At 38.0% G+C, this 24,413-nt stretch overlaps 2 protein-coding genes across 2 annotated transcripts in view; both read right to left on the bottom strand.

The window, feature by feature from the left end:
• The window catches only part of esyt2a (extended synaptotagmin-like protein 2a), a 236,713-nt gene that overhangs the window by 150,282 nt on the left and 62,018 nt on the right, over positions 1 to 24,413 (bottom strand). The gene's annotated exons all lie outside the window — the stretch shown is intronic.
• The window catches only part of LOC306966780 (receptor-type tyrosine-protein phosphatase N2-like), a 138,265-nt gene that overhangs the window by 110,784 nt on the left and 3,068 nt on the right, over positions 1 to 24,413 (bottom strand). The window contains exons 2-9 of the mRNA XM_079561597.1: positions 20,118 to 20,168; positions 15,015 to 15,128; positions 12,319 to 12,608; positions 9,972 to 10,143; positions 9,647 to 9,898; positions 7,073 to 7,107; positions 6,513 to 6,883; positions 4,130 to 4,216 (exon numbers count right to left, since the gene is read on the bottom strand). Coding sequence (XP_079417723.1) covers positions 4,130 to 4,216; positions 6,513 to 6,883; positions 7,073 to 7,107; positions 9,647 to 9,898; positions 9,972 to 10,143; positions 12,319 to 12,608; positions 15,015 to 15,128; positions 20,118 to 20,168 — 1,372 coding nt within the window. The remainder of the gene's footprint in view (positions 1 to 4,129; positions 4,217 to 6,512; positions 6,884 to 7,072; positions 7,108 to 9,646; positions 9,899 to 9,971; positions 10,144 to 12,318; positions 12,609 to 15,014; positions 15,129 to 20,117; positions 20,169 to 24,413) is intronic.

Below are 24,413 nucleotides of genomic sequence, written 5' to 3'. Positions count from 1 at the left end.
TTTTTGTTGAGTTTTTGTCACATTTTTGTTGAATTTTTTGTAAATTTTTTGTTGAATTTTTGACATTTTTTGTTGAATTTTAGTCACTTTTTTGTTGAATTTTTGTCAATTTTTTGTAGAATTTTTGACATTTTTTTGTTGAGTTTTTGTCACATTTTTGTTGATTTTTTGTCACTTTTTGTTGAGTTTTTGTCACTTTTTGTTGATTTTTTGTAACTTTTTTGTTGAATTTTTGACATTTTTTGTTGAGTTTTTGTCACATTTTTGTTGAATTTTTGTCACTTTTTTGTTGAGTTTTTGTCACATTTTTGTTGAGTTTTTGTCACATTTTTGTTGAATTTTTTGTAAATTTTTTGTTGAATTTTTGACATTTTTTGTTGAGTTTTTGTCACATTTTTGTTGAATTTTTGTCACTTTTTTGTTGAGTTTTTGTCACATTTTTGTTGAGTTTTTGTCACATTTTTGTTGAATTTTTGACATTTCTTTATTGAGTTTTTGTCAAATTTTTGTCCATTTTTGGTTGAATTTTTGTTGAATTTTTTGTCACATTTTTGTTGAATTTTTGTGTCATTTTTGTTGCGTTTACATCCTTGTTTTCTTCTCATTTTGTTGTGGCTGTTTTGGTGCTTTTTCCCAAGAAGCTTTTTGATTAGGGTAAAGCCAAACTGGAGAAAATCAGGTGGGAGTTAAGAGGTTAATGAGGTAATAATAAACATGAGTAATTCCCTTCTGAAATAAGCCGAGCCAACTTCACACACTTTTACAGGTCACTAATGCAGGACGATATGGCCTAAAACCTACATCACGAAAAAGAAATATCATGAACACGATATATTTGAGGATATAATTGACAATGGACACGTTACTTCAAAATCCCAGCCCTGTTTTGGAAGATTCATCCAGCAGAGCTTTGGCTTTGGCGTTGCAATTAACCTATTTACTTATAATAAAAGGTCATGGCCGAACTACAGAGATGTTCCGGTCATACAGGTTTTTATTCTACTTCACGGTGCTTTAAAACTGTGAATCCACTGTCCTGCAAATATTTCTCCAGTTATGGCACATTTGTGTTTGCCTCAGCAGTGACCGAGCATGAATTTTGGAAGTGAGGATTAATAAACCATGAATATTATGCTTGCAATGATGTTAAAGAGGGGGTGTTCTGCTTTTTTCAGTCCCATAGCACCAGTCTATATCACACTACAATGATGACAAACCTTCTGTTGGTCTGTAAATGCAGTAAATTAGAATAACTGCCTTGTATAAAATGTCTCTCTCAAAATGGCTGTAGTGAATGTCTTGAAATAGGCCTCTGTCTCTTTAACCCCTTAACTCCCACCTGAACCGAGCACATTTTCTCCAGTTTGGCTTTACCCCAGTCCAAAAGTTTCTGGAAAAAAAGCTGTGAAAATAGCGACAGAACTGAGACGAAAACAATGTGACAAAAAAGTGAGAAAACATTGACACAAAAGTGACGAAAAATGTATGAAAAAATGACAAAAATGTGACAAAATGTGACCAAAAAAATGACAAAAAAATTGACAAAAATTGACAAAAAAAGGACAAAAAAAGGACAAAAAATGACAAAAAAAAGGACAAAAAAATGACAAAAAAAATGACAAAACAAACGACAAAAAAGTTACAAAAATGAGTTGAATACCCAACAAAAAAATGATGGAAAAAAATCTGATGAGAGGAGGAAAAAGATCCTCTCGATTCAGGCGGGAGTTAAGGGGTTAAGAACCTCTGAGCCTTTAGACACGCCCCCTCCACACGCTGTCTGTGGCATCAGTGGGGAGGGGGTTCTGCTGAGGAGCAGTGGTTGGTTACTCGGCTGGTGACGAAAGCTCGGAGGCGTCTCCAGGAGGTGGGGGCGTTCCTAGGAGGACTCAGGCAAACCTATCCCTAAAATGGCCGCCATCAGAGTTTTTACAGATTACTCAGAAATACGTGAATGTGCCAAGGCAACACTTCAGGCATGTTTTTAATGAGGGAGTGACATAATAACATGATGGAAAGTTTGAAAAAGTCCATTTTGCAGAATACCCCCCCTTTAAGGTAATAAAAAAGTGTGGACGAAAAGGTTAGTGTCAAAGTAAAGTTCAGTATCAGAGTTCACTTTGGAAATACTGTTTTTATTTTACAGTGATTGTGATGCTTTGAGGCGGTAATGTAAGCATGTTCCTCCTCCTGCGCCTCTTTGCCTGAACTCCGCGCCTCAGCTGCGGGACAAAGAGTGTGACATGGCTGACAGATTACCGCCCCCTGCTGGGCTTTGACCGCGCTCACGCACAGAGCTCATCGGTGGTCCCCCCCCCTCGCTCGCTCTGCGCTCACATCCATCACCTCCGCGGCAGCGTTTAGCCCCGGCGCTTTCACCGGGGGGACAAAGGCGGAGTACAGTGATGCAGGGCCACACAGGAGGGAATCAAAGCAGGCGTGGGCGTGTGGAGCCCCATCGCCCCCCCCCGAGCCCCACCGTCCAAAACACCGCATTCACAACGAAAGGCTCCGAGCTAGAGCTTTACTGACAGAACAAAGTATCAGGTTAGAGAAGGGATAAAATAATGAAACGCTTCACTGTGGAAAGAGTCAAACATGAAGCATTATTATTCCCCCAGTGCCGGGTTTGTCACATTTATACTGCGTTTGTTCAGGAAGCAGCAAGGTTTACGCCATTTAAATATCCCAAAACCGCACTTCGATAGCGACCCCGTGAGCTGCTACCTTAACGTGGTGGGGTTGTTTGAGTGTCCGAATGATCCGAGGCAAACAGGTCCGAGGTGACGGGTCAGACGAAGAGCAGCTCAGAAGACTTCTATAGATTATGAAAGATCAAGGACCGTGACGTCGCCCGGCATGGCGCAGCCGCGGCCCCACCCTGGAGCCAGGCCTGGGGTTGGGGCTCGAACTGGAGCGCCTGGTGGCCGGGCCTTTGCCCACGGGGCCCGGCCGGGCACAGCCCGAAGGGACGGCGTGGGCCCGCCCTCCTGTGGACCCACCACCCGCAGAGGGATCCGTAGGGGTCGGGTGCGGAGAGGACTGGGTGGCAGTCAGAGGCAGGTGCCTCGACGACCTAGTCCACATGCACAGTTTCTGGCGTTCGGGACATGGAACGTCATCTCACTGGGGGGAAGGAGCCTGAGCTTGTGCGGGAGGTTGAGAGATACCGAGTAGATATAGTCGGGCTCACCTCCACGCACAGCTTGGGTTCCGGAGATGGACAGACGGATCGGTGCGGCGTCAGCAGTGATGCGGTCGCTGTATCGGTCTGTCGTGGTGAAGAGGGAGCTGAGTCGGGGCAAAGCTCTCGATTTACCGATCGATCTACGTTCCCGCCCTCACCTATGGTCATGAGATGTGGGTCAGGACCGAAAGGACAAGATCGCGAATACAAGCGGCCGAAATGAGTTTCCTTCGCAGGGTGGCTGGGGGTGAGGAGCTCAGTTACCCGGGAGGAGCTCGGAGTAGAGTCGCTGCTCCTTCACGTCGAAAGGAGCAGCTGAGGTGGCTCGGGCATCTGTTTCGGATGCCTCCTGGTCGCCTCCCGCGGGAGGTGTTCCAGGCATGTCCTAGTGGGACAAGGCCTCGTGGAAGACCCAGGACACGGTGGTGGGACTATGTCTCCGAGCTGGCCTGGTGTCGCCTCGGGGTCAGAACAGCTGGAGGAGGTGTGGCCTCGGGGTCAGAACAGCTGGAAGAGGTGTGTGTGGATCGGGAAGTCTGGGCATCTCTGCTGAGACTGCTGCCCCCGCGACCCGGCCCCGGATAAAGCGGAAGAAAATGGATGGATGGAAGTTACTTAGTGTTGCTTTAAATGGGTTGCCAGATCTCAAAGTGCGCTCCTACTCAGTGCAAAATGTTACGCTACAGTCTGCGTTTAGAAACACAGACTAAACGGTTTTTGTTTTGCAATTGGCTGATTTCGGTCGGTTAAGGATCAGATATTTGGAATCGATCCCCGATACTGTATTTATTCCAGTATCAGATCAGTGACTTGAGGCTGGAGTAATTCATGAGTCAATGAATATGGAGTCAATGATCCGGGAGCCTCCGTGACTGAACGTGGTCTGAACAGATCCGAGTAGTGGATGTGACTCGTGTGTCTGTGGATCCAGGCTGTACTCACGAGAGCTCTGCGAAGTTCGCCATCTGGATGTTGGACATGTGAGCCAGAACCTCCATCAGGTGGAGCCCCTCGTCCGTCTGCAGACCACTGACAGACAGAGACAGAGAGAGACAGACAGACAGAGAGACAGACAGACAGAGAGACAGACAGAGACACAGACAGAGGCGTTAATATGACATTAGTTTCCATGAGTTTGGTTTTGAGTCCACAGTGATGTGATGATCGTCCTCCCTCGCGCCTCGTGCTGCTAAAGCCGTCTCCCAGAGTCAAGTGTCAACGTCTGATCTTCAGAAGCTCAAAGTCGAGTCAGAAATGTCGACAGAAGCTTTGAACTGTGACCGGTTTGAACAGGAATCTGACACCAAGGTCGTCTCACTGCTTTATCTTTATGACTTCTACCTCCGGCTTTGGGCTCGCACAATAACTGACGGTGGTTTTGGTCATAAAAAAAAAACACTTTCCTGTCCTTCATAAATGTCTTTGAATCTTCACCTCTTCACTCATTGTAGAAAACTTTTAATGCCTCCAAAGAAACGCACATTTCCTCCTGCCTGTTTGTGCTGTGTTGACTAGAAGCACTGTGTCGGAAACTGAAAAACCATGTGATATATTACCACATGTAAACCCCCCTCCCCAAACCCTCTTAGTCTCCGTGTTTTAAAAAAAAAAGGTCCCTACATTTCAGGGTTTAAGCAGCTCAAGACGCTAGCATGCTACCGGCTAGCAACTGTCAACACATGAACACATGTGTGTCTCACATCTATGACCGAGCTGAGCAGTTGAAGCTACATGCTAACCGTTAGCATGCTAACGTTTTAAACACTGACTCACTGGTTTCTTCACATAAACGTGCGTCATGTTTAAACTGTTTTCTTCATGAGCGATGATCACGAGAACATAAAAATGCCCCTGTCGATCGGTCGTCTTTCCTTTATATCCTGAGTAGATGTTGTTACATGTTGCAGAACTGTATAATTCTACTTCGTGTTCAATAATAGTATTGTCTTATACTTGTAATGCGCTTTATAAGCCTGTATTACCAAGTTTCTCAAAGTTTCTCTGTCGTCATTATTCATTTACTCCACACTCAGTGGTGGTAAGCTACTGTTGTAGCCACAGCTGCCACTAACGGAAGCGAGGCAACGAGTCTGTGCCATCGGCCCCTCCCACCACCAGCCACTCACTCACTACCTTCACCCAGTCTCCCATCCAAGTCCTGACCAGGCCCTTCAAGCTGAGCTTCAAAGATCAGACGGGATCAGGTCATTCAAAATGGCCGCCACAACAACAAAGGTCACATGACTGAAAGACATGTGTTCTGTTTATTCTGCTCTGTCATTGGCTGTTTTCTGTGTGTCACTTTTGGGTCAGTAAATCCGCCCACACTCCACACTTGTCTTTAAATTGAAACATTTTGCCTCCACGACTAGGGCTGGGTCCCGTTAAACGGTTCCTACTTGGTACCGACCGTAAAGCTCCGGTAGGTGTTTTCGGTGCTAATTTTCGGTACTTTTTCTCTCCAAACGTCAATAAATGATCCACAGTGAGTCTAAAAAAGCCTGAACTCATGAGCAGCTTCAGCACAAATGCAGAAGCAAAGCTGTGACTTACTCACACTTCAGTCAGAGATGGCAGAGCCGCGGACTGAGCCGGGACTAAACCAGGACTAAACCAGGACTGAACCAGGACTGAACCAGGACTAAACCAGGACTGAACCAGGACTAAACCAGGACTGAACCAGGACTGAACCAGGACTAAACCAGGACTAAACCAGGACTAAACCAGGACTAAACCAGGACTGAATAAGAAACTAGACTCTGAGACAAATAGAAAAGCAGTGACAACAAGAAACACATGGGCTTTACCTTTACCTTTAGCTTTAGCTTTAGCTTTAGCTTTAGCCGCAGAGCCTGAAGTTCCTGCTGTTGTTTAAACTCCAGCTGCACCGGAGCGTTTGGGATGAGATTGTCTCTGTAAAAGGTGAGGCTCACTCTGCATTAGCCATGTTTGGAACAGTTATGGTGCATTTTCAGTGACAGAGTGAGCGCTCTCACTGTGTAACAGATCTGTGACGTGTGAGGAGCTTTCACTGTGGAACAGCTCAGTGAGTTTAGAAAAGTTTATCTTCAGTAAACGGTCCTGATGTGGATCTGGTCTGTTCCTGCAGCTCAGGAGGTAATAATGTCCCAACTCTCTTTTTATCACGGCTTTAGTGGGAATTCTGAGAAAAACATGAAGCTCCAGGTGACGCTGCTGCTCCTGTTTTCTGATGAGCACATTATTTTAACTCAACTAAAATAACACAGGTATCGAAAAAAGTACCGTTAAGGCACCGATGCCGAAAAGCAGGTATCGTTAAAGTCACAAAGGAAACTGCACTCACTCGGTGTCGGTGATGACGTATCCGAACACGTCCTTGTTGGGCCTCCTGCGGTTGGTCTGGACGTCCAGCTGCAGCTCGGGCACCTGCAGGGCGGGGGGCGGCTGGACCCTCACGGCGGCGGGGGGCGGGTGGACCCTCACGGCGGCCGGGGGCGGGGCGTACTCCGTGACCCAGCCCTGCACCTCGGACAGCTCCTCCACAGACTGCGTGTCCTTCTTCTGCACGGACGCCGCGCTCGTCCGGCTGCGCACGTTCTCCTGCCCCGCGGCCCGACCGGGTCCCGAGCCCGGCCCCGAGCCCGGCCCCGAGTCCGGCCCCGGGGTGTGGTCCAGGAAGAGCAGGAGCTTGTTCAGCAGCAGCTCCCCTTCAGGCTGGAGGGGGAAATACACAAATGCATATTTTCATTCAAACTTTCTGTCTTGAAATCTGCCTGTGAGTAAAGTGAGAAGCATTTCCTCAAACGTTTCCATTCAAACACTTTCACACGCAGGAACAAACCAGATGAAACGTTCCAGGATCTTTTCTTTCACTCGCTCTGATTCACAGTGTTTGGAGTTTACCTTGTCCTTCACGCTCGGCTCCTGTTCGTCAGCGTCTGCGGGACAAAGCATTCGTCAGTCGAGGTCGAACTTTAAAACTCACACAGTGTCAGAAAGTGTTGAGAATAAAGACGTTTATTTATTTGAAGACGAGACGCAGAAGTGTTCAAGAAGTTATTAGAAAAGTGACTCATTTCTCCTTGTTTGCTTTGGATCAAAGCTCAATAAATCAGGCAGGGATTAGATGGTTGTTAAAATGCTGCAGGTGAACAGGGAAACTGTTTAACCTCTTGCCACCCGCCTAAAACAAATGCATTCTGTCCTCTATTATATAGGCCTGTGTAGCACCTCATTTGAAAGCTAAGACCCACAAAACTGATATCCTCGCGTTGTTTCTGTGTTGTATCACCTTTTTTTATGTTTGTTTTTTCAATTTTTGTCACATTTTTGTAGCATTTTTGTTGAATTTTTGATGAATTTTTGATGAATTTTTGTCACTTTTTGGTTGAGTTTTTGTCACATTTTTGTCACATTTTTGTTGAGTTTTTGTCACTTTTTTGTCACATTTTGGTGGATTTTTTGTCACATTTTTGTCACATTTTTGTTGAGTTTTTGTCACATTTTTTGTCACATTTTTGTCACATTTTTGTTGAGTTTTTGTCACATTTTTGTTGAGTTTTTGTCACATTTTGGTTGAGTTTTTGTCACATTTTTGTCACATTTTGGTTGAGTTTTTGTCACATTTTTGTTGAGTTTTTGTCACATTTTTGTCACTTTTTGGTGGAGTTTTTGTCACATTTTTGTCACATTTTTGTCACATTTTTGTCACATTTTTGTCACATTTTTGTTGAGTTTTTGTCACTTTTTTGTCACTTTTTGGTTGAGTTTTTGTCACATTTTTGTCACATTTTGGTTGAGTTTTTGTCACATTTTTGTTGAGTTTTTGTCACATTTTTGTCACTTTTTGGTGGAGTTTTTGTCACATTTTTGTCACATTTTTGTCACATTTTTGTCACATTTTGGTTGAATTTTTGTCACATTTTGGTTGAGTTTTTGTCACATTTTTGTCACATTTTTGTCACATTTTTGTCACATTTTGGTTGAGTTTTTGTCACATTTTGGTTGAGTTTTTGTCACATTTTTGTCACATTTTTGTCACATTTTTGTTGAATTTTTGTCACATTTTTGTCACATTTTTGTTGCGTTTACATCCTTGTTTTCTTCTCATTTTTGTGGCTGTTTTGGTGCTTTTTGATTCGGGTAAAGCCAAACTGGATGAAATGGGATCCGTTCAGGTGGGAGTTAAGAGGTTAAACGGACTAAATCCTTTTTCAAAGATATGTATTGGGAGCGCGTGTGGGCGTGATTGACAGACGGGATCAACCAATAAGAGAAACGCTGGATCTGACGCAGGAACAAGCGGCAGGAAGTCATTTTTCACGAGGAGCTTCCAACGCTGTTATCGCACCTGTTTTAGGGATTTTATAATTTTCCAAATGACTAAAAACAGATGAAAGAGCAGAAGAAGTCATGCAGGCCATGTCTAATGTTTAGGAAGAGTCCAGTGACAGGTCCCGCCTCTCGGTCCGTGACTGTGAGCAGGACTGGTTTAAATGTATGTTTTTATTTTGTGACATATTAGTTGCATAGACTTTCTGAGAGGATTCTGGATCTTGTGTAGTTTTAAACAAGATGTTAATTATTGGAAAAATCTGCCTTGTTTTTATGTTTAACCCCTTAACTCCCACCTGAACCGAGCACATTTTCTCCAGTTTGGCTTTACCCCAATCCAAAAGCTTCTGGAAAAAAGCTGTGAAAATAGCAACAAAACGGAGATAAAAACAATGATGGAAATGTGACAAAAAAGTGAGAAAACTTTGACAAAAAAATGACAAAAATGACAAAAAATGACAAAAAATGACAAAAAAATGACAAAAAAATGTGACAAAAATGCGATGAAAAAATGACAAAAAGATGACAAAAAATGACAAAAATGTGACGAAAAATGAAAAAAAAAGACACAAAATTGACGAAAAAAATTGACAAAAAATTTGACAAAAACGTGATGAAAAAAGACAAAAAATGACAAAAAAATTGACAAAAATGTGATGAAAAAATGACAAAAAAATTACAAAAAATTACAAAAATTGACGAAAAAATGATAAAAAATGACGAAAAAATGATAAAAAATGTGACGAAAAATGACAAAAAAAAGACAAAAAAATTGACGAAAAAAAATGACAAAAAATTTGACAAAAACGTGACGAAAAAAGACAAAAAATGACAAAAAAAATGTGACAAAAATGTGACAAAAAACTACAAAAAAAGACAAAAAATTGACGAAAAAAAATGACAAAAAATTTGACAAAAATGTTTAAAAAAAAATAAAGAAAACAAAATTTGCAAAAAAGTTTCAAAAATGACTTGAATACCAAAATAAAATGATGGAAAAAAAATCGTCTATTCAGATGAGTTTTGTAGATCTTAGCTTTCAAATGAGGTGCTACACTGGCCTACAGGATTTGGGTAAAGCGGGAGTTAACGGTTAATCAAAGCTCAGTGACTCATTGAGGAACCTGAGGAGCCGCTCGTTACCTGGCTGAGACGTCTGCGCCTCCTGTCCCTCCTCCCTGGGTCCTGGTCCGGTCTGCTCCCCCTGGGCCTGGCTCTGGGCCTGGCTCTGCGCCTGGCTGAGGTCCCGGCCCTGGACGTGGCTCTTGTCCCGGTCCACCACCTGCAGGGCGTCGGCGATGAAGGACGAGAGCTGGTCCAAGTCGTGCTGGTTCAGAGAGTCCACGTTCACGTTTTCACGGCCGATGTTCTTCAGGACGTTCTGGATGAATCGCTCTGGAGACACAACACAACGGGACGGTCAGGGAGGCCAGCGCGGGACAGGGACGCGGCTGAGTCCGGTCCTCACCGTCCACAGAGGTGAGGGGGTCCCCTCTGTGCCGGGCCGGAGCTGCCTGGGACATCCTGGAGGAGAGGAAGCGCCTCAGAGCGTCCAGCAGCAGCGCCTCGTCCGCCGCCTGGGACACCGAGGGGAGGCGCCCCGAAGGAGGAGACAGGCTCTGGGGACGCAGACGCCCGGCCTGGAAGAACAAACACATGAGGTCCAGACGCTGCGGGACAAGACGAGGATTTGAAGAGTTTAAAACAGATGTTCAGTTCAGTAAATGAAATAACGAGGACCCTGATAATCACCGCCACTAACTCGTGTGAAAAGTCCATTACCGCCCACAGCTCCGTCCAGACGACACAAAAACATTTACAGCAGAAACAAAGACTGAATCGTCTGAAAAACGTCCTGTTAACCTCTTAACTCCCGCCTGAACCGAGAGCATTTTCTCCAGTTCAGCTTTACCCAAATCCTGTAGGCCAGTGTAACGCCTCATTTAAAAGCTAAGATCTACAAAACTAAATGGATCTTTTTCCTCACGTCATCAAACTTTTTCCATCTTTTTGGGGGGGGAGGGATTCAACTCATTTTGTAACTTTTTTGTCATTTTTTTAAATAATTTTTTTGTCACATTTTTGGAATTTTTGTCATTTTTTGTCTTTTTTGTCTTTTTTGTAATTTTAGTAATTTTTTGTAATTTTTTTTTTGATTTTTGGTCACATTTTTTGGTATTTTTTTGTCTTATTTTTGTCTTTTTATTGTCTTTTTTTGCAATTTTTGTCACATTTTTGGTCATTTTTGGTCACATTTTTTGTAATTTTTTTGTAATTTTTTTGTAATTTTTTTTGTAATTTTTTGTAATTTTTTTCAATGTCTTTTTTTTTTCTTTTTTTGCATTTTTTGTCAAATTTTGGTCATTTTTTGAATCAAATTTTTGTCATTTTTTTGTCATTTTCTTTTTTTCATTTTTTCGCCAATTTTTGGTCATTTTTTGTCCAATTTTTATCAAATTTTTGTACATTTTTTGTCATTTTTTTGTCAATTTTTTTGTCATTTTTTTGTCAATTTTTTTATCAAATTTTTGTCATTTTTTTGTAATGTTTTGTAATTTATTTGGTCTTTTTTTGTAATTTTTTGTCACATGTCATTTTTTCGTCACTTTTTTGTCAAAGTTTTCGTCACTTTTTTGTCACATTTCCATCATTGTTTTCGTCTCAGTTTTGTTGCTATTTTCACAGCTTTTCTCCAGAAGCTTTTGGATTGGGGTAAAGCCAAACTGGAGACGGTTCAGGTAGGAGTTAAGAGGTTAAAGTCTTCAACTCGAGAACCAGGTGATTTATTTACTGAAGAGGCACCAAGAGCTCTCACACCTGCAGTGGAGGTGCTACAGGAAACGGACAATCAAGGAGGTATCCGGGCAAAACTCACAGCTAAGACACGGTGCAGTGGAAGGACCCCAGTCTTATCGCTGCAGCTGCACCAGGAGTCTGTTTTTTCATCACGGTGTCACAGCATGAAGGAAGTGGCTCAGGACTAACACCTGATCTATGCAATGGCATCAAGATGAGCCTGTTTAACCCCTTAACTCCCGCCTGAACCGAGCACATTTACTCCAGTTTGGCTTTACCCCAATCCAAAAGCTTCTGGAAAAAAGCTGTGAAAATAGCAACAAAACTGAGACGAAAACAATGATGGAAATGTGACAAAAAAATGAGAAAACATTGACAAAAAAATGTGACAAAAAATGACAAACAAAATGTGACAAAAAATGACAAAAAAAAAGAGAAAAAATTACAAAAAAAAGAGAAAAAATTACAAAAATGACAGAAAATGACCCAAAAAAATGACAGAAAATGACCAAAAAAATGACCAAAAAAAGACAAAAAAATTTGACAAAAAAATTACAAAAATGTGACAAAAATGTGACACAAAGACAAAAAATGACACAAAAAAATGACCAAAAAAATGACAAAAATGTGACAAAAAATGACACAAAAAAAAAAGACAATAAATTTACAAAAATGAGTTGAAACCCCCCCCAAAAAATGGAAAAAAATCTGATGACATGAGGAAAAAGATCCATTCAGATGAGTTTTGTAGATCTTAGCTTTCAAATGAGGCGTTACACTGGCCTACAGGATTTGGGTAAAGCTGAACTGGAGAAAATGCTCTGGGTTCAGGCGGGAGTTAAGAGGTTTAAATGAGCTGCATCCTCCTGTCCCTGGGCCTCAGACAGTCTGAGCAGCTCTGTGATGTGAAACACAGGTGTGGGAAATGAAGCCAAATGCTCCTGGTCCCTGACGAGTAAAGAGTCGAAACACAGAAGAGGATCTGCAGAGGTGACTTCCTGTCTAACCCTCAGCCTCACCTTGGCGCCGGCGCCAGCAGAGGGCGACGTGGGGCTCTTGGGCATCAGCCCCAGCCTCTGCAGATACATGTGCAGGTTCCTGTTCAGCTCCTCCTCCACCGGCCTCACCCTCTGCTCCAGCGGGTCCAGGACCTGAGCGCGGCCGCCGGGGCTGTGGACCTCAGACCCGGCCTTAGACCCGGCCTTAGACCCGGCCTTAGACCCGGCCTGGGCTCGGAGCGGGATCCTCCTCAGTTTGGACAGCTCTTTGGACAGGACTCTCTGCGTGGTGTCGTCCTCCCACGTCAGCCCTGCACAAAAGCAAACATTAAAGAGCGGGAGTTCTGGTACTGGGTGAAAACACATCTTTATCACCGTCTCACACTTCGTGAGGAAGTGACACTATGGGCCGGGGGCGGAGCTAATGTGTTTAGGAACACGAGATCAGGCCCTACAAGTGTCATGTTGTTTGTACAAAAATATAAAGCGATAATAATGTAAAGTATAAACTCCTGCATGTGGCGTTTGCGTGAGCTGAAAGTTTGTCACCCAGGGGCCGGACTGGGACTGAAAAACAGCCCTGGACTCTGACCAGCCTGGCCCAAATTAGCGTAAATGTGACACTTCAACAAATACATATTTTAACCTCTGACCCCCCGCCTTAAACGAGAGCATTTTCCCCAGGTCGACTTTTTATTTATTATTATTTTTTTGACTGGTATCATCAGCAAAAAGAGCGGGAAAGGTGGTCGTAGAAACAGAAGCAAAATCATTAATATAAATAATAAATAATAACGGTCCCAAAACTGAACCTTGTGGCACACCATACTCCACGGAATTCCTTTTAGATCCATGTTTTTTTATACTGGGCTTTACCCAAATCTAAAAGCTTCTCGACTGGAGAGCAACAATGTAACGCCTCATTTGAAAGCTAAGACCTACAAAAGTGACGGAAACTTTTTGTCACGTAATTTTTGTTGTTGTTTTTTTCATTATTTTTTCTATCATTATATGTTGCCTTTTCATCACATTTTTGTCACTTTTTTGTTGTTTTTCCAGCACATTTTTGTTTTCTTTTCATCCTCTTTTTCTCGCTATTTTGATGCTTTTCTTTTCAGCTTTTAGATTTGGGTAAAGCTCGGTTGAGGCGGGACTGGTGGCCCTTCTGTGCTCTTCCAGAATGGACATATGGCCAGTCCGCCCCTGTTGCCACGTGATATTTTAGATGATTGAGAGATGAGGGCGAGGTTTATATTAGAATATTTGAACTTCTTCTGACTCCTTTTGAGCACAATTGTTTTGTTTTGCTCTTCTGTAAATTAAGTCTTCACTACTGCTCAATTTTTTTCTTATTTAAATGTTGCTGATGAAAGTTCAACCTGAGGCACAGGTCTCTGTCTCCCCCTGCTGGACACATTATGAACTCACACTAACCACAGACGAGCTCAGAGAGGCCTTTAACCCCTTAACTCCCACCTGAACCGAGCACATTTTCTCCAGTTTGGCTTTACCCCAATCCAAAAGCTTCTGGAAAAAAGTGTGAAAATAGCAACAAAACTGAGACGAAAACAATGATGGAAATGTGACAAAAAAGGGAGAAAACATTGGAAAAAAAAATGTGACAAAAATGTGATAAAAATTGGACAAAAAAATGACAAAAAATTATACATATTGTTTACTGTCTTTTACTGTTTGTTTCAGTGGTTCCACTGTAAAGCACTTTGTGACCTCTGTCTGTGAAAAGCGCTATATAAATAAAGATCACTTACTTACTTACAAAAATTTGACAAAAATGTGATTAAAAAATGGCCGAAAAAATGACAGAAATGTGACAAAAAACGACAAAAATGGACCAAAAAAATGACAAAAAAATTTAACTAAAATGTGATAAAAAATTTGACAAAAAAATGACAAAAAACGACCAAAAAATGATTAAAAAAAATTGACCAAAAAATTACAAAAATGTGATACAAATTTGACAAAAATTTGACAAAAAATGACAAAAAAATTTAACAAAAATGTGATACAAATTTGACCAAAAAAATGACAAAAAACGACAAAAAAATGATAAAAAAATGGACAAAAAAATGACAAAAATCTGATTTAAAAAATGGACGAAAAAATGACAAAAATCTGATAAAAAATTGACAAAAAAAATGACAAAAAACGGATTTAAAAAATGGACGAAAAAATGACAATAATCTGATAAAAAATTGACAAAAAATGTGACAAAAAATTGGTGAAAAATGGACGAAAAAATGACAAAAAAAATGACAAAAAATGACAAAAATGTGATAAAAATGTGACAAAAATGTGAAAAAAAAGTGATAAAAAAATGGACAAAAAAATGACAAAAAATGACAAAAAAATGACCAAAAAGTTACAAAAATGATGGAACAAAAAAATGATGGAAAAAAAATCTGATGACGTGAGGAAAAAGATCCTCTCGGTTCAGGCGGGAGTTAAGAGGTTAAAATCAATCAGCAAAACACAGACATTACACTTGATCCATTTCCAACATGAAAGAAAAGGAGCTCTTTAAGTCGGAGAAACGTTTGCTGTAAATATCAAATCAAAAATGTAGGAAAAACTGGGGAGAAAACTGGGGGGGGAAAAGCACCTAAAGTTCACAGAGTGTTGAGATAAAGAGAAGGTGCAGTGTCTGATGAAGCGTGTGTGAATGAGCCTTCAGGAGCTCCGTGTGGGACCGTCCTGACCTCGGCTGGAGAGCTTCTGCAGGAGCCGCCTGAAACGCTGCACCACAGACGGAGACACGTCGAAGGTGTAGAGCTGCTGCAGAGGAGGAGAGTGGCACCTCCCGAACATCCCGTCTAAGGAGACAAACAGGAGTCATTAACACGGACGATACGAGGTCTGTGAGGGGAACAAACAAGCAAACACACACACACACACACACACACACACACACACAAACAAACAAACAAACAGGAGTCATTTAACAAACAAACAAACAAACAAACAAACAAACAAACAAACAAACAAACAAACAAACAGGAGTCATTTACACTGACCATACGAGGCCCACGTCTATTAAGGGATTTTAACCTGCTACCTGCCATCTCTTACCACCCACCAAATCCGAATGCGTAACACCTCATTTGAAAGCTAAGACCCACAAAACTGATCTTTTGCCTCGCATTGTTGCTGTGTTGTGTCACCTTTTTTATGTTTTTTTTGTCTAATTTTTGTTGAGTTTTCGTCATATTTTTGTTGAATTTTTTGTCACTTTTTGTTGAGTTTTTGTCACATTTTTGTTGAGTTTTTGTCACATTTTTGTTGAATTTTTGTCATTTTCTTGTTGAATTTTTGTCACTTTTTTGTTGAATTTTTGTCATTTTCTTATTTAATTTTTGTCACTTTTTTGTTGAGTTTTTGTCACATTTTTGTTGAATTTTTGTTGAATTTTTGTCATTTTCTTATTTAATTTTTGTCACTTTTTTGTTGAGTTTTTGTCACATTTTTGTTGAATTTTTGTCACATTTTGTTGAGTTTTTGTCACATTTTTGTTGAATTTTTGTCATTTTCTTGTTGAATTTTTGTCACTTTTTTGTTGAATTTTTGTCACATTTTGTTGAGTTTTTGTCACATTTTTGTTGAGTTTTTGTCACATTTTTGTTGAATTTTTGTCATTTTCTTGTTGAATTTTTGTCACTTTTTTGTTGAATTTTTGTCATTTTCTTATTTAATTTTTGTCACTTTTTTGTTGAGTTTTTGTCACATTTTTGTTGAATTTTTGTTGAATTTTTGTCATTTTCTTATTTAATTTTTGTCACTTTTTTGTTGAGTTTTTGTCACATTTTTGTTGAATTTTTGTCACATTTTGTTGAGTTTTTGTCACATTTTTGTTGAATTTTTGTCATTTTCTTGTTGAATTTTTGTCACTTTTTTGTTGAATTTTTGTCACATTTTGTTGAGTTTTTGTCACATTTTTGTTGAGTTTTTGTCACATTTTTGTTGAATTTTTGTCATTTTCTTGTTGAATTTTTGTCACTTTTTTGTTGAATTTTTGTCACATTTTGTTGAGTTTTTGTCACATTTTTGTTGAATTTTTGTTGAATTTTTGTCATTTTCTTATTTAATTTTTGTCACTTTTTTGTTGAGTTTTTTTCACATTTTTGTTGAATTTTTGTCACATTTTGTTGAGTTTTTGTCACATTTTTGTTGAATTTTTGTCATTTTCTTGTTGAATTTTTGTCACTTTTTTGTTGAATTTTTGTCACATTTTGTTGAGTTTTTGTCACATTTTTGTTGAATTTTTGTCATTTTCTTGTTGAATTTTTGTCACTTTTTTGTTGAATTTTTGTCACATTTTGTTGAGTTTTTGTTGAATTTTTGTTTAATTTTTGTCCAATTTTTGTCGATTTTTTGTCAATTTTTTGTCATTTTCTTATTTAATTTTTGTCACTTTTTTGTTGAATTTTTGTCACATTTTTGTTGAATTTTTGTCCAATTTTTGTCGATTTTTTGTCATTTTCTTATTTAATTTCTGTCACATTTTTTTTGAGTTTTTGTCACATTTTTGTTGAGTTTTTGTTGACAGAGCTTCATCATATCCTGATCAAGGGGGGCGGCAGGTAGCAGGTTAAAGGTCCTTTATGCTTTCTGCTTACACCAGAGGCAGGTACGTTTGCTTGGTCGAAGGGCAATTTTGTTCATTGCCAAAACACCAAGGTTCAAAACTCCAACTGTGATCCAAACTATAGCACCAGCTCTCCAAGACCTACTAGGCTGAGAGAACATTTGACTGTATTTTCCACATTGTTAGAATCGTCGAGTGATCTCTGATGTGTGTAGAATCATTTCTCAAAGTCATGTTGAGGTTCTTTGCTGGATTTTGCCCTCGGGCCTCACGTTTTGACTCCTGACTGTAGATTTTTTTGTCATTTTTTTGGTCATTTTTTTGTCATTTTTTTGTCATTTTTTTGTCATTTTTTTGTCATTTTTTTGTCACTTTTTGTTGTTGTTTTTTGGTCATTTTTTGTCACATTTTTGTCATTTTTTGTCTTTTTTTTGTCACATTTTTTGTCATTTTTTTGTCATTTTTTGTCAATTTTTTTGTCGTTTTTTGTCATTTTTTTGTCAATTTTTTTGTCGTTTTTTGTCATTTTTTGTCGTTTTTTTGTCAATTTTTTGTCGTTTTTTGTCAATTTTTTGTAGTTTTTTGGTCAATTTTTTGTTGTTTTTTTTTGTCGTTTTTTGTTGTTGTTTTTTGGTCATTTTTTGTCACATTTTTGTCATTTTTTGTCTTTTTTTTGTCAATTTTTTAGTCGTTTTTTGTCGTTTTTTTGTCAATTTTTTGTCGTTTTTTGTCAATTTTTTGTCGTTTTTTGTCAATTTTTTGTCGTTTTTTTTGTCGTTTTTTGTCATTTTTTGTTGTTGTTTTTTGGTCATTTTTTGTCACATTTTTTGTCATTTTTTTGTCGTTTTTTGTCAATTTTTTGTCGTTTTTTTGTCATTTTTTTGTCATTTTTTTGTCATTTTTTGTCGTTTTTTTGTCAATTTTTTGTCGTTTTTTTGTCATTTTTTTGTCATTTTTTTGTCAATTTTTTTGTCGTTTTTTGTCATTTTTAGTGTTTTTTTGTCGTTTTTTTTTCGTTTTTTTGTCAATTTTTGTCATTTTTGTCAATTTTTTTGTCATTTATTCAATATATTTTTTCAATTTATACTTTGACTCCTGACTGTAGATACTTTGACTCCTGACTGTAGATATTATATAGATTTTGTCATTTTTTGTCTTTTTTTTGTCTTTTTTTGTTTCTTTTGTATTTTTTTGTATTTTATTGTAATTTTTTGTCGGTTTTTTTGTCATTTTTTGTCATTTTTTGTCGGTTTTTGTCGTTTTTTTGTCGTTTTTTGTTGTTTTTTGTGAACTTTTTTTTGTCTTTTTATGTTGTTTTTTTTTTTTTCATTTTTCAATATATTTTTTCGATTTATACTTTGACTCCTGACTGTAGATACTTTGACCCCTGACTGTAGATACTTTGACTCCTGACAGTAGATACTTTAACTCCTGACTGTAGATACTTTGACTCCTGACTGTAGATACTTTGACTCCTGACTGTAGATACTTTGACTCCTGACTGTAGATACTTTAACTCCTGACTGTAGATACTTTGACTCCTGACAGTAGATACTTTAACTCCTGACTGTAGATACTTTGACTCCTGACTGTAGATACTTTGACTCCTGACTGTAGATACTTTGACTCCTGACTGTAGATACTTTAACTCCTGACTGTAGATACTTTGACTCCTGACTGTAGATACTTTAACTCCTGACTGTAGATACTTTGACTCCTGACTGTAGATACTTTGACTCCTGACTGTAGATACTTTGACTCCTGACTGTAGATACTTTAACTCCTGACTGTAGATACTTTGACTCCTGACTGTAGATACTTTAACTCCTGACTGTAGATACTTTAACTCCTGACTGTAGATACTTTAACTCCTGACTGTAGATACTTTAACTCCTGACTGTAGATACTTTGACTCCTGACTGTAGATATTATATAGATTTTGTCATTTTTTGTCGTTTTTTTGGTCGTTTTTTTTGTAGTTTTTTGTCATTTTTTTTTTACATTTTTTGTCGTTTTTTTTTATTTATTTTTTATTTTTTTGTCGTTTTTTTGTAATGTTTTCTTGTTTTTTGTTATTTTGTTATTTTTTTGTCGTTTTTGTCATTTTTTTGTCATTTTTTTGTTGTGTTTTTGTCATTTTTCATCATTTTTTGTTATTTTTTTGTAGTTTTTTTTGTAATTTTTTGTCTTTTTTTGTCGTTTTTTTGACTTTTTTTGTTCCATTTTTTTGTCGTTTATTGTAATGTTTTCTTGTTTTTTGTTATTTTGTTATTTTTTGTCGTTTTTGTCATTTTTTTGGTCATTTTTTTGTGGTTTTTTGTCATTTTTTGGTCTTTTTTTTGTCGTTTTGTTGTCATTTTTTGTCAATTTTTTGGTCATTTTTTCAATATATTTTTTCAATTTATACTTTGACTCCTGACTGTAGATACTTTGACTCCTGACTGTAGATATTATATAGATTTTGTCATTTTTTGGCGTTTTTTTGTAATTTTTTTTGTTTTTTGTCTTTTATTGTCTTTTTTTGTAATTTTTTGTATTTTTTTGTAATTTTTTTGTAATTTTTTTAAAAAAATAATAAATTTTTGTCTTTTTTTGTCTTTTTGTCATTTTTGTCATTTTTTGTCTTTTTAAATTTTTTAATTTTTTTTCTTTTTTTGTCTTTTTTTGTCCATTTTTTGTCACATTTTTGTCATTTTTTCAATATATTTTTTCAATTTATACTTTGACTCCTGACTGTAGATACTTTGACTCCTGACTGTAGATACTTTGACTCCTGACTGTAGATACTTTGACTCCTGACTGTAGATACTTTGACTCCTGTAGATAGTTTTCTGATCGATGGATACTTTCTGTGACGTAAACCACAGTGTGGATGAGTCCTTGTGTAAACACAGCCCTGACATTCTGCAGGAGTGGGACGTGTCAAAACCAGCACTGATTTAACTCCAAATGTCACAGAAACAGCTGCTCCTCCTCCTCTGTTCCGCCTGACCTTCCTCCTCCTCCTCCTCCTCCTCCTCCTCTATAAATAACCTCTGCATCACTGACTGGAGCCGAGTCTGAGCGGGAAATGCCCTGAGCCTGGGGGAGATGGATGGAGCTGCAAACACAGGAGCTAAATATAGACGGAGGAAACCTTTACACGAGCTGCTGCTGCTGAAACTCAGACAAACAAATAAACATAAAGATCCTTTTGGTTCAGATTTAGAGACAGACTCACCGTTGACGCAGATCTCGTACGGAGAACACAGCTCAGTGTCGAACAGGCAGCCTGGAAATAAACACAAGAGTCAGTGACATCAGGACAATAATACAACAAATACAACATAATCAACAAAAACTGGCACAAACTTCAAAGTCTTCTCAGGTCGACTTCAGCTTTATCCTTTTAACTCCCGCTTGAACCGAGAGGATCTTTTTCCTCACGTCATCAGATTTTTTTTTTCCATCATTTTTTCGTCCATTTTTTATCACATTTTTGTCAAATTTTTGTCATTTTTTTTGTCCATTTTTTATCACATTTTAGCATTTTTTTGTACTTTTTTGTCAAATTTTTGTAATTTTTTTTGTCAGATTTTTGTCAGATTTTTGACATTTTTTTGGTAATTTTTGGTAATTTTTTTTTGCCATTTTTTGTCATTTTTTCGTCATTTTTTATCACATTTTTGTCATTTTTTCGTCCATTTTTTATCACATTTTTGTCACATTTTTGTAATTTTTTTCGTCAATTTTTTATCACATTTTAGCATTTTTTTGTACTTTTTGGTCAAATTTTTGTAATTTGTTTTGTCAGATTTTTATCAGATTTTTGTCAGATTTTTGACATTTTTTTGGTAATTTTTGGTAATTTTTTGTATCCATTTTTTGTCATTTATTCGTCATTTTTTATCACATTTTTGTCATTTTTTGTCCATTTTTTATCACATTTTTGTCATTTTTTTGTCCATTTTTTATCACATTTTTGTCATTTTTTCGTCCATTTTTTATCACATTTTTGTCAAATTTTGTCATTTTTTTCGTCCATTTTTTATCACATTTTTGTCATTTTTTTGTCCATTTTTTATCACATTTTTGTCATTTTTTCGTCCATTTTTGTCAAATTTTTTTGTCCATTTTTTATCACATTTTAGCATTTTTTTTGTACTTTTTTGTCACATTTTTGACATTTTTTTGGTAATTTTTTGTCATTTTTTTTATCCATTTTTTGTCATTTTTTCGTCATTTTTTAAATCAAATTTTTGTCCATTTTTGGTCAATTTCTTGTGACATTTTTGTGACATTTTTGCCTCTTTTTCATCAATTTTTCGTCACTTTTTTGTTACATTTCCATCATTGTTTTCGTCTCACTTTTTGAGTAGTCTGTAAAAACTCTATTTGTGTTGCAGTCGCGAGAGGAACTTCATTAACGGAACTCACATTTTAAGATTGTTTAGAAGTTTTACAAAAGTTCCTTCAAGTTATAAATGAAAAGATTAAAGTGTTGAGTCTCTGAGGTGTTGGCTTGAATTCAGCAGAAACAAAATGTAACTATTGTCCTCGATTCGTAGCTTCTCGACATTATTTTGCGATGAGCCTCGGAGGGAGAGTATTTCAGACTCAGGCGGAGCATCGTCCAATCAGAGCAGGGGCTGCGGTCTCCATGGAAACGGGCCATAATTAGCTCCTTCACCTCTGACCGGGTTCAGCCCCGTGAGTTCAGACGGACTGAGGAGAGAAACGCGCCGCCGCCGCCGTCGTCGTCGTCGTCATGGCGACACAGTCGGAAACAAAACCAAGGCACCGGTGATGATGCAGCTCTGACTCTCACCGAGCGGCGGAGCTTTACCCAAATCTAACAGCTTGAGGTTTTGTCACATTTTTGTCTCTCTTTATGTCACTTCTTTGTTGTGTTTCCTCTTGTTAACCTCTTAACTCCCGCCAGCTTTACCCAAATCCTGTAGGCCAGTGTAACGCCTCATTTGAAAGCTAAGATCTACAAAACTCATCTAAATGGATCTTTTTCCTCACGTCATCAGATTTTTTTCATCTTTTTTTTGCGGGTATTCAACTCATTTTTGTAACTTTTTTGTCATTTTTTAAAACATTTTTTTACATTTTTTGTCACATTTTTGTCATTTTTTCGTCACTTTTTTCTCACATTTCCATCATTGTTTTCGTCTCAGTTTTGTCGCTATTTGGCGGGTATTCAACTCATTTTTGTAACTTTTTTGCCATTTTTCGTCACTTTTTTGTCAATGTTTTCTCACTTTTTTGTCACATTTCCATCATTGTTTTCGTGTCAGTTTTGTTGCTATTTTCTCACCTTTTTTCCAGAAGCTTTTGGATTGGGGTAAAGCCAAACTGGAGACAATGTGCTCGGTTCAGGTGGGAGTTAAGGGGTTAATGTAAATATTCATATTTTTGCTCATTTACTTCGAGTTAGTTTATTTGAGTTCTTCCATATCCGTGAGTAAAACTGGTTCTGTGTGAAATCCTTAACCTCTGAACTCCCGCCTGAACCGAGAGGAACTTTTTCCTCACGTCATCGGATTTTATTTCCATTATTTTTTTGGTGGGTTTTCACCTCATTTATGTAACTTTTTTGTCATTTTTTTTGTCACTTTTTTATCAAATTTTTGTCATTTTTTGCTAAATTTTGGTCATTTTTTTGTCACATTTTTGTAATTTTTTGTCAATTTTTTATCACATTTTTGTCATATTTTTGCCACTTTTTCATCAATTTTTCGTCACTTTTTTGTCACATTTCCATCATTGTTTTCGTCTCAGTTTTGTTGCTATTTTCACAGCTTTTTTCCAGAAGCTTTTGGATTGGGGTAAAGCCAAACTGGAGAAAATGTGCTCAGTTCAGGTGGGAGTTAAGGGGTTAAATCAGAAATCATTCAAATTGAATCATGAATTGAACTGATTTGGAGAATCTGAATCGACACCAGCCCTGCTCAGCTTATTACAGGAGGAAAAACAAATACACAGTTAGTTTTAGAGTCCCGTTCATTTCTCGTCACAGGTGGATCTCGAGTTTAGATTTGATGTTTTCCAGACGGTAAACTCTAAACTCCAGGTCCTCGTCCTGATCCCGGAGCGGAAAGGCCTGATTAAACCACCGTGTTTGAAGGAAATTAGTCACTTTGGTGAAAACACAAACGCTCTTATCGACAGACGAGGGACGAGGGATCGTTCTGGACTCACGGGAGGAACAAAGAAATACAGGAACATTTACACAGAGCGGCAAAATGAAAGAAATCAGTCTGCAGCTCAAATAAACATGGATTTAATCTGTCTATAATATACTTAACCCCTTAACTCCCACATGAACCGAGCACATTTTCTCCAGTTTGGCTTTACCCCAGTCCAAAAACTTCTGGGAAAAAGGTGTGAAAATAGCAACAAAACTGAGATGAAAACAATGATGGAAATGTGACAAAAAAGTGAGAAAACTTTGACAAAAATATTTAAAAAAATTACAAAAAAAATTACAAACAAATTACAAAAAAAGACCCAAAAAAATGGAAAGAAAATGACAAAAAAAAGACCCAAAAAATTACCAAAAAAAAAGGTTGAATACCCGCAAAAAAAAGATGGGAAAAAATCTGACGACGTGAGGAAAAAGATTTAGATCCATTTAGATGAGTTTTGTAGATCTTAGCTTTCAAATGAGGCTTTACACTGGCCTACAGGATTTGGGTAAAGCTGAACTGGAGAAAATGCTCTCGGTTCAGGCGGGAGTTAAGAGGTTAAAGTGACTAAATGGAGTTTAAAAATGTAAAAACTAAGTATTTCCTCCCCCTACATGTTCCTTCATGTCCTAATGTGTAGCGGGACACGGAAACATGTGCAAAAGCCTTTTATATCCAGGGGGCGCTATTTTTTACCAGCACAAGCTCAAAATTCATTTAACAGCTCGATGGCACAGTGGTTAGCGCTCGTGCTTCACAGCGAGAAGGTCCAGGGTTCGATTCCCGCCTGGACGGGGCCTTTCTGTGTGGAGCTTCATGTTCTCCCTGTGTCTGCGTAGATCTACAAAACTCATCTAAATGGATCTTTTCCTCAAATCATCAGATTTTTTGGGGTGTTTTCAACTCATTTTTATAACTTTTTTGTAAATCTTTTGTCACTTTTTTATTCATTTATATGTTTATTTGGTAGGGACAGAACAAGAAGCATTGTTACAATAACCGATGCCATGTTCATAGGCCATATAGCTAAAAGCTAGACCGCAGATCTGGTCCCACTTTCGAACATTTTTTGCCACTTTTTTTAAATATGTTTTCGTCAATTTAAAAAAAAGAAAATTTCGTCAATTTTTGTCGCTTTCTGTCATTTTTTTGTCATTTTTTTGTCCATTGTTAGTCACATTTTTGTCACATTTTTGCCACTTTTTCATCATTTTTTCGCCATATTTCCGTACATTTTTTGCCACTTTTTTGTTATTTTTTCGTCAATTTTTTGTAAATTTTTCGTCATTTTTTGTCACTTAAAATTAATTAAAAAAATTAATTTAAAATTATTTTTGTGACAT

The sequence above is a fragment of the Gobius niger genome (genome assembly GCF_951799975.1).
Source record: "Gobius niger genome assembly, chromosome: 8".
Classification (NCBI taxonomy): Eukaryota; Metazoa; Chordata; class Actinopteri; order Gobiiformes; family Gobiidae; genus Gobius; species Gobius niger.
This window is presented reverse-complemented; position numbering and strand designations above follow the sequence as displayed.